Genomic DNA, 10,945 nt, shown 5'->3' on the forward strand with positions numbered 1-10,945 from the left:
GCACTGTTCCTTTAAGTGTTTTCTGTACTTATACGTGTCACTGTAGATAGTGTGTCATATCTCTCAGTATTTTATCTGCAGAAGCTATTTCCTGCAAAGAATTGACCTTGACAAAGTGCAAATTTTGACACACAAACAAGCCAATCAATGGAAACCAAGAATCAGACTTTTTTTCATGACAAACATTTAGTTGTACCTCATAGCTACAAAAACACGTTACTAATAACATTAATGAGGGCTCCATTCTACACCAGAACGCCACTTTCACATCGTCAATGTTATTGTGACTGGGTCAACTGATTACATGGTTTGAGCAAAAGGTACTATATATATATATATATATATATATATATGAATATATAAAATAAACGTATTTCTTACTGTATGCAGCATATAGCATTCAGACATCTAAAGCAGTCCAATTCATTTCATTCAAAATGTATTTATTCATACACTATTTTCTGCCCATCAGTACAGTATGTAGCTGTTATTAGATGGCAGGGCGGATTCAGCCTCTGACTCTGAACATGATAAATCATTTTGGTTTGGGGATTCAAAAAAAAGCTGTGTGCTGCTGCTGATGGACAACAACACGCCACTAGCTCAGTCTCACGGGAATCCAGACTAGTCAATAATTCTGAGTATAGCGAGACATTTTATAAGGAGGCAGAAAGATAGTGGACAGTAAAAAAAAAAAAAAAAAAAGCAGGGAGGAAGTGCAGAGAGGAGATATGGGGGAGAATGAAGGCTAACTCCTGTTTGCCTGTTTCTGACCCAGAGCAATAACATGTCAGCAGAGGCTTTCAGGGATTCTAGCTGTCGGTCAACACAATACTCAATACAGGGGAACGGTGGATATGGAGTACAGCAAAATAAACATTTCTCTTCCCTTTTCTGTGGCTTGTGTTTTATCAGAGAAATACATGTGATGTGAGATAATATGTGGGGGAATCGTTGTGCTACTACAGTTATACAGGAGACGAAAGTGCAGACACAATAGAGCATTGATCAGTGTCTGCAGCGCAAATGCAAATCACTGCAGACAATATTTGCATGAGTCGTAGTTAGCCGCTTGATAACAGTATGAGTGATGATGTGAGATATTAAACTGGCCAGTAGCATGTGTATAACTGACAACCAGCCTGACAAATGAGAGAGATAATGATCTACAAAAACAAATTCAAAACAGGGCAGATGATTTGTCTCATAGAGGGCAAAAACTGCAGGTAATATTGTACAATCCTTGTTCTTATTAAGAGAAAAGATATGGATTCTGATAAGAATAAAAACATGTTTGATTCTAATTATTACGGGAACATTTATTGAACACACACGAAAACAAGAAACCTGGTCAATAAACCACTCCGCTGTTGTTGTTGTGTCTTGTTTTTTTCCTGATTGACTATACCTGATGGGGCAGATTATGTTTTCAGTCTCCGACATTCAGTGGAAACACAAACACGGTACAAGCATTTCATGACACAATGCAATAACCACACAAAATCACAATCTGATACCACAGAATAGATGTTACATCAATGCTAGAACAAAGGCTTTTCTTTTACTTGAAAGCAAACAGCCGAAGGCATGTAACATCTAAATGTTGCTGCCTACTAAATGAAAGGAGGAGTCCTTGCAGCGCTGCACGGCTCCTGTTCTCCAGAGACAGAAATTCCCAGCAGGTATAAGGCGTATCTTTTGTCAAGATCAGGGTACACTTTGAAAAATAATGATGCTGTGTAGAGTTTCTTTATCTGTCGTACATATTAATGGATCAATGGAGATGGTAAACGGCGTGACATTTTAAGAATTCGCTATATAGAAATCTGATAAAATAAATTCAGATTTTTAATTTCACACAAATTGCACCTGTACACCTCTGCACATAAAATTATTCTCATTTTGAAAGACAAAGCAAATGTATCCACTATTATAATTAGCTGCAATAACAACACATCTGAATTGACTGCACCTTTGGGGTCTGTTAAGCAAACTGGCTCTGAAGTGCCACTATCCTTCCCCCATATGCACGCCACCTCCCATCTACTCACTGGGGCACGTTCATGCAAATGACAATCTGTTGCCGCCGTTCTAATTAAGGTCACGTGAAAGAGAGCGGGCTGACTCCTTGAGCTCAAAGAGGCATTTTTATGATCCAATCTCAGCCTATTGAGGAAGGTAAGGACTGTGATGTTATGAAAAGTGTCTCATAAATCATCTTTGAAGCAGCATTTCAGAGCCTTGCAATAAAAAAAAAAAAGTGTAAAATATAAGAAGTCGACATGATGTAGTCTGCCCTGCCCATAGCATGCCCACAGGGGGTTTACTGGCTTATCGTCAACCCTCTCCGGGAAACGTGACTCAGTTCTCCACGGTAGCCATCCGGGAAATCAATACCATGATGTCACTGTGACAGCAGCTGGATATCAAAACCAATACTGATAATACATCAGGGAAACCATAATCACAAATGCAGTAACATAATACTTGGCAGATGTTCCCAAAATGTGCATAAAAGCACTACTGCTGAATGATTGCGATGTTTATTTCTTCTATCTAACTATACCTGTCTGTCTGTTATTCTCATATCTTAAGAACTGCTCACTTGATCTATTTCACATTTGGCGGGTGCATTGCTCAGGATCCCAGGGAGTGCAGTGTCGAATGTGGTGCAATTTGGCCAGATGGTGGCGCTATAACAATGAACTTTATGTTTTGGCCTGCAACTTTTGAACCATAAGTCTAAAATATTAGACGGTCCAGACGAATCTATCCATATAAGCCACGCCCATTCGTGTCTGAAGTGATTTTCCACCAATTTGAATTTTGTCCAAATCTGATTTTTCACAACTACTCCTACAAATTTTGAGCAATCGTCACCAAATTTGGTACAGAATATCTCTGGACCAATTTTTGATGTTCCGTTCAGTTTTGCTATAGCTGTCCCACAAAGTTAGCTCCAATGCTGTGGGTAGGGCTTATATTACAAAAAAATGTCATATCTCCTGAAAGCCTTGTGCTGTTGTGACCACATTTGGTGGATACGTGTAGATACAATATTTGAGTGATCATGGCAAATTTGGTGCCATTTGGCCAATAGGTGGCGCTGTAGCAGCATCATCTAACTATAAAGGAAGGAATCTCCATCTGTCTGTCTGTCTATGTATGTATGTATGTATGTATGTATGTATGTATGTATGTATGTACAGTATGTATGGCTGCCCTTCGCATATCTCCAGAACCGGTCATCCAATCAACTTCACACTGACCGCGGTTCTCGACAGAGCTGCAAGCAGAACTTCTGGGGGCCAGAATCCTGTTCGGAACGGGCACTGCACTAGTGTGGATAATTCAATAGTGCACTAAAGGCTGAGCTGCAGAAATAACATCACATATTATCATCTACAGCACCAAATTGCAGAGCACCTTTTCATGAAAGAAACAGCACACACACAGTACCAACACAGTAGCAGGAGGTGACACAAATGTTGCTTTGACAATCAACTCCTGTCTTAAAGAATCACCGCTCTCTTTCATCATCTGATCCCGACTCTGAACACATCAGTTCAGATTATCTGAAAGTTATTTCATTGCAGATCTGAACACTTCAATCAAGCCCTACAGCAAATACTCCAGTTTGAGCATTACAAAACCTTGTATTTTATAAATTACACAAGCGTTTTCTCGTGTCAGACCGTGTTTACCAAAACCTTATTTATGGCTGCTAGCATTCCTCCTTTAGTGTTGGATGAATACATGTGCCTTTGTTCCAGCGGTGACATGTGGAGAGCAGCCTTTTGCTAATGGAGTCTGGCGTGAGTGATCTTTCCAGGAGACCTACGCGGTGTGACGGCACTGCAGTCTCTACGGGATTTACCGTCAGCTTCAGAGAACACCCAGATTCCCGGTCGTCTGGCCATTTGTGCTGAAGTGACTTTTACAAATCATCGCGCTGACCACTTCCCCGTCTTCAAAGCAATCGCTGCAATCCATTAATGGTGACGGAGTGGGGATGGGACTGGTGTTTGAAACTCAAAACGAAACTCTTCCCTGCACAAATCCATGTATAATCTACAACTTTCTGTGTTATATAGACAATTTATGTGACGAGGTTATCAACGCACCGCAGGTAGAAATATTATCTGTTGTTTAATCAAACTGTAATAAAAGGCATTTACATCAACAGTGTAACATTCCCTTATCTCAGAAGTAACCAGGCATTTATCTCTGTTCTCAGAAAACAACTGCTTCAGTAACACACCTCAGAACAGGAACATTTTATGACTGCGGGTCAAAATCCCTCCGCTGACAGGAGACCAGGTAGAAACCAATACCTACGCTGATAAGAAACCATCTTTCCTATGCTACAATCATTTCTGTTATGAAAGGAAAACAGGTTTGATTGCTTTTGTGCCCAATGGAAGCAATGTGATCCTTAATATTGATCCACTTCAGCTATAACCCAGAAGTCTCAAACTCCATAATAATTGCTGTTGTAGGAATAATGATAAAGACTCCAACATGTTGAGCAGAGACATATAATATTAAAGCTTCAGTAGGCAACACTTTTTTGGCATCATTGGGCAAAAAATTCCATAATAACCTTTCAGCATATTGTAATTCAAGTGTTCTGAGAGATAACTAGACTTCTGCACTTCCTCATGGCTCTGTTTTACAAGATGATTCTGAAAACATTTGTGGCGAGACATAGGAATTAACGAGTATTGATTTATATTTGATCAGCGTTGTCTAGTTTGACCATTTGGTCGGAGTTCGCGAGTGATTGACAGCTGGCTCTCATAGATGGCAGCACATCTATATTGGCCTCACTTGTCAGACCCGGAGGTTGCTCAATGAATCCAACAACAACAACAACAATGCAAAATATTGCGTAAAAATTGCTATAGAGTTAATTCAACATTTCTCTGACACAGTTGATCAAAAACGTAAGCTTAAAAAAATGCAGGATATATCGCAAACTAGTGTATTTTATTGTTTTATATTATACATGGGTTTAATAATATTGCAAATCCCCTGTATGCTATCAATTATAATCATGACGACATTAAAAAACTATAATTTCAGAATGGAGAAAAATGGAGAATGGAGAAAAAAATATGTAAATCTTGCTATCAGCCAGAGTTCCACCTGCGAGGCCAATACGTGGGCGTTCATACAGTCACCATTATAAAACCTCCTAATGTAGCCTCAGAAATATCCTCACATCACAGACATTTCTTCTCTCTTGATTCAGCCTCATTCCAGCAGAGACGTGTGAAAGTCAAGCATCTCTGAACACACAGTGAGACGCGTCTGCAGCTTCAGACTATGAATACATTATTCATCAGAAAAAATCTAACGCTTGCAGACTGGGAGGCATTCTCTCTTATGAAAACTGGTCAAACTCAAAGGCCCTGTGACACAAGTGATGCTCTGCTTAAAGGCATGCAAAATAACCAGACATTGGATTTACAAACCCCATGGAGGAGTCACTTAAGATTTGATTCCAGCTATGGAAAATACACAAAACGTTCAATACTTTTTGTATTTTAAAGGTTTCTTTTTAACACAGTGGTGATCAGAGCAACCAGGATACTGAAATAAAGGTAGGATGGTTTCCAATTTGTACACAAGAAGTCAGACACAGGCAGAAGCTGTATTTATGTTATGAATTTAATAAAAACATACTATACATATAAGCTAAAAAATAAGCAATACACACACATATGAAATGCTAAATCTTGTGTGCTCAGAATCAAACCTAAAAAAAACTGATCAGTATTTCTCTGTCCTCAATTAGCTCTTTTGGGACAATTTGGCAAATCTCTCATTTTGATAGCAATTATGTTAGGCATGCTGGGGTGAAATTTCATTTCATAATTAAAAACTCTGAGATGTGAGAAATGCAAATCCCCCGTCAGACTGAGACAGGATGTGTTGCTTTGACGGGGAAATCCATATTCATAGCAGGTTTTTTGGGATAAATTGTGTGTGTGTGTGTGCATCATTTCAGTGCAAACTGATGACAGCGCCTTTCATTTTCTGTTGCTATACAAGACATTTGTTGTGTTTCTCTGACTAAAAGCCAGGTTTAAAAGCTAAGTGTAGCCAATTGGCCTTCCCCTAACACCTCAGTAATGAAATATCCTTCTTAAAGAGCAAAGTACAAAATAAAAACAAACAATGCTCCTGATCCAGGGAAAAAAAATAAAGGTCATGAAACCTATCAATATGATTGAACTCTCTACACTCTAGTTTGTAGGTGATAAGATAAGACTGCAACATCCGAAATTCAACAGCAAGCCAATAATCCTGCACACATGACCCCACATCACCAAAGCCTTTAAATTTATGCTCACACAGACCACCCAAACAACACACACACACACACAGACACACAGAATGACAAAATAGAGGCCACGGCAAGGACATCATCTATCACGCTGACACGGACAACACCCCAACTAAAACACACACAGACATATACCGTCTCAAAGAGCAATAAATACTAGTTGATATAATATCCTTCCTCTGTTTGCTCTGTGTTTCATCCTCTTTATCTCACTACAACCCATAACACAGCACCATAAACAAAGCTAACAGTTACATGTACAATGTAATGCAGTGCAATACAACAGCCCTGCAATGAATACCATTCTTGTAAAGCTTGAAATGTTCTGTGTTTGGGAAGTATTTGTAATTTCCTTGCATTATATTATAAGGTCATATTTAGTCTACCCTCATATACACACACGACAGACACATTATAGGTGTACCTAATAAACTGGCAAGTGCACATTTACATAACTATGTCTAGAAAGTATTTCTTCAGTAGAAACATTCAGCATTAACTGCCATTTAAGATAAACAGCTCATGAAAATCAAATCAAATTCTCGAGTGCATGCAGCGTGTTTGCCAAGGTGTTCTCCAAACGGTCCTATAAAGAGGATTATTACACAGCAACTCAGACACCACCCTGCCTCTCCGCCGTAAATTCAAGCCGCTTGTCAGGCTGTCGCAGCAGGATCGTGACAGACTGAGCGCTGCTTGCACACCGGCGTGTCTGCGCCAAAGTGATCACGACCACTTTAATAACTATCAGGAAGATTTGTACTTGTCACCGGCTCCTTAGATATAACATCCCATTCTCAGCGCTCATAAGCTGGGAGATAAATCTTTCACTCCCCGGCCTACCAACAATAACAGCGATATATCAAAACAGAAACGACCTGCGAGACTGAAATTGATTTTTTTTTCTTTCTAGTGGCCGTTTAGGTTCAATCAACCTTGGATGTGAAAATGCAATATGAAAGCCCATCTACCACAGATTATTAAAATCCATTATAGGGCCAGAGAGTGCTCTGGATCAGTGTTTCAGATTTAATCACACTAATCACCTCTGTTAGGTTAAGTCAAACTGAAATAAAATCAGTATATACTGTATATTGGTGTTTAATTTGACTCGTGTAGGCCTACATATTTCACCAAAATTGTAATTACCAAAAAGAAGACATTTAAATCATGTTTATTTTTCTGCCATGATAGCTCCACCACTGAGGTTTTCCAGGAGGTGTGAGTTTTTGGTTCCAATTTACAATATCAGTACTGATAATTTGTTCAATATCTTTGTAAATGGGCACTAAAAATAGTCTCTAAAATCACTTCCAATGGTCACACAGGCAGTTTACCATCTCGGTGAGAGGGAAGCTAGTTAGCCTTGCTTGCTGGCTTCCAACTTTCTGAGTAGATTGAAAACACAGCAACACAGGGACCTCCTGTATGTTGTTAAGGGTTATATGTTTTAAATCTCTAACAGTATATAACTAATACTATGTGAGCGTGTTGAAAAAGGGGGTCGTATGTCAATGTACATAGGCTATACATAGCTATGACGTGTTCCAGTCAGTAGCGCAGCGCAGAAGTTGGCAGCACGTCTCCAAGCAACACCGGCCTTTGGATGTCAGGCAACTGCTGTCATGAAACACCCACCCAAAGGCTTGAACCAGAAACAGTTCAGAAAAACGGCGCACTGAGAGTCAGTTTCCTGTATCTGTGTCACGCGGGTTTCGCCATTGCGGCAGGTCCTGAGTGTATTAACTCCAATGGGAGAAGAGAACGTGAACACAGATTAATGACTGATTCTTCCGCCCCATAGTCACCGAAGCAAATATTGGACCAATTTGTCACAAGCCACATATCTTCCGAACATTGTGACACTAAAATTAAATTTTTCAGACAGACGAATCTGGAGAAAATGAACTTTGTTCGAGACCTTTCTCTGTCTCAGCAACACACTCTCGTGAGATCTGGCAACTAACGTTCGCTAACGCCCTAGCTAACTAATTTTCGTAATGCTAAATATCGCTGGTAGCTGTGTAAATATCAAATGTTAGCAAAAGAAAATATAAATACATTATGCAAATATAATCCAATCCGCTTTCATCCATCCAAACTTCCAAACAAGGAGGGGAACAGAGGCGAACATGCCATGACCACGCCCACTTCGGAGACAGGAAGTTTATACCATTTCAAACCATTGCCGGAGCTTATAATCTCTGTATCGACATCTTTGCTTGAACTTAGACAGTTTCTACAAATATGTCTGAAATCTGTTTTATCCTAAGTAAGTAAATTAAGCACAATAGATGCAGCATCGTTGTAGTTCCTCACACAAAAAGAGAGAAAAGGTTAAATTTCCATTCACCTTTAAAACAACAGCACCATTGTGATTTTTCTGTGTAGATTTACCGTTAACTGTAAAAGTCATACAATACCAGCTCAATCACACTGTATACAACAGTGTGAACAGTACACGTGGACTCATTGTATTTAGATAGGGCCATGTGCCAAAGTGTAAATTATTAATTAAACATTATAATTAGAATGCAAGCTGTTTTTAACCAAGCCAAATGTGAGTGCATCTGGGTGTACAGTGGGAGGGGAAGTGCTGGAACATGCTTACGCTGACTGAATTTTTCTGAAATTCACAATTGGTCGACCCAATCCAACTTCATTACAGCTGTCAACAGAGATAAGCAGTTCTTTCATGTCCGCTCAAATGTACATGTTTTTCCACCTCGAACACACGCAAATCCAATTAAGGTGTAATTGAGTGTTACAAGGCTCATTGATTATGACAGAGGCAGCGCAGCAGACTGAGCCGGGGAAAAATATCCCTAGTAATTAGCCCCCTGCACCCAGGAGGCCTTCAGGAGGCATGATTTAATACCGAGGCAATATTTCTCAATATTACTCAATTTGAATCGACTTTGCCAACAATGAAATGTCGGAATTTCAAAGCAGATACAATTTGATTTGTTTTATTCATCTGAGGCATCTTAAATCAAAACTAGACTTGGCTAAAACGCTGTTACAGTCTCCAAAGTATAATTCAAATAATGTCTTTTATTACAGAATCTAATTCATTCTCTGTATAGGGACAGCTGTGACGGCAGATTGCTAACTCAGTTACATGTTTTTCAAAAGAAAAAAACAGGAGTCAGCTAGTTAATAATTATGATGGTGCGCTTTTCCTCGTGGCATAATGATTACTTTGCTTCCTCCAGAGTTATTTTGAGTCCGTAGACCAAATTACTGGGAAACAGCAGTCAGGGGGGGGGGTGTACTCACTTGCTTTCATGGGAGGGAAGGTCATAAGAAGGTCATCTCTTGGTGTGTGGAGGAACAAGTCGGGAGTCTTTAGGATGCATAAAAAGCTTGCACTTGAGATTTCCACTTCAGTGTCGGCGGCAGGAAGCTAGACGAGAGAAGAATAACAAACAGTTGTTGAATTCAGACTAATGGACACACATTTACTAGCTGTGTAAGCCCTGAAGGTCACATCCTAAAATACAAATGATGTTGTTCATATGAACAGAATCTAATTTCTGAGGTCAATAGAAACAATCTCTGCCCCTGCACTATTGCCACTAATGAGGCAGTGAAAATACAGTGGAGTCTTGGCTGAAATGCATTCGTGAAGCTTATTTTAGTAGTGACATTTTGTATAATAACTGCTCCAGTTACATGTATGTGGGGCTGGATTTGAGGGGATGAGATTTTCTGCTTGGTTGGGTAAACCAAGCAGAGGAATGAGATGAGTCTCTGGTGTTGTTGTAACCCCAGAACCGGTCTAGGTACTTTAATAGAGCCTAACTTCCTATCTTCCTCAGACACAGAGCACTCTCCTCTACAAAAAAAAACAAGTCAATGATGTTATTCACAAAGGGTCTGACTTCATGAAGGGATACAGTGAACACCAGCTGCCTTCAGTGGATCAACAGAAAGTCGCAGTGAGGCCACAATGTGACCGTTGATAGAAAGTATGACAAAGCATCTCTCACCAGCTCTCGACATCGACCTCTTGATCTGAGCCTCTCTCTGCGTTCAGGTGAACATCACGGTTCCTGTTCTTACAGAAACACAACAACACATGATTACATTAATCTTGCAATAACAAATTGTGACAAAGGTATGGACAAATTAGTTTTTTTGTGCAAAGTGCAAACCCATACCCATACTTTTCTGCACAATGGTATTCAGTGCATCAAGAATTTGACTGAAGGAAGTCTCCATCACCACATTGAATGGTCAGTGTGAACCAGAAATGAATGCCTTTGCTAGTTGAACTTCACAGTCAGCCTCCGTCCTTTCCACCATGATGGGACTCCCCTGCGCTGTGACAAAACTTCTGTAACATGGGAAATATGTGTCAGAATATACAGTAACTGTTATGTTGATGCAACTATGGAGAGACAGAAAAAAGCAGATAAAAAGCCCAGCAGGTTGTCCCAAAGGTCACTGAGTATACATAACATTAAGACACAGCTAAAACACAAACTTATACTTTAACTTTAAAAGCCTAAAATATGAATTTAATCCAAAAAAAGGCACACCCAAATGACAGATGCATTGTTTGCTTGTAATTTCATTAATCAAATATAT

The 10,945-nt window shown here is 39.6% G+C and overlaps 1 protein-coding gene across 8 annotated transcripts in view; it reads right to left on the reverse strand.

The window, feature by feature from the left end:
* The window catches only part of LOC141766203 (coiled-coil domain-containing protein 33-like), a 55,758-nt gene that overhangs the window by 43,915 nt on the left and 898 nt on the right, over positions 1–10,945 (reverse strand). For 5 of the 8 annotated variants that reach the window (XM_074632846.1, XM_074632841.1, XM_074632848.1 and 2 more), the window contains exons 2-4: positions 10,516–10,691; positions 10,345–10,407; positions 9,632–9,758 (exon numbers count right to left, since the gene is read on the reverse strand). In XM_074632846.1, the coding sequence (XP_074488947.1) occupies positions 9,632–9,656 (25 nt within the window). In that variant the 5' untranslated portion in view covers positions 9,657–9,758; positions 10,345–10,407; positions 10,516–10,691. Of the gene's footprint in view, positions 1–9,631; positions 9,759–10,344; positions 10,413–10,515; positions 10,692–10,945 lie in introns of all 8 variants that reach the window. The other 3 variants (XM_074632844.1, XM_074632842.1, XM_074632843.1) reach the window with 3 other exon arrangements.

This window comes from Sebastes fasciatus, chromosome 4 (genome assembly GCF_043250625.1).
Source record: "Sebastes fasciatus isolate fSebFas1 chromosome 4, fSebFas1.pri, whole genome shotgun sequence".
NCBI classification, from domain to species: domain Eukaryota; kingdom Metazoa; phylum Chordata; class Actinopteri; order Perciformes; family Sebastidae; genus Sebastes; species Sebastes fasciatus.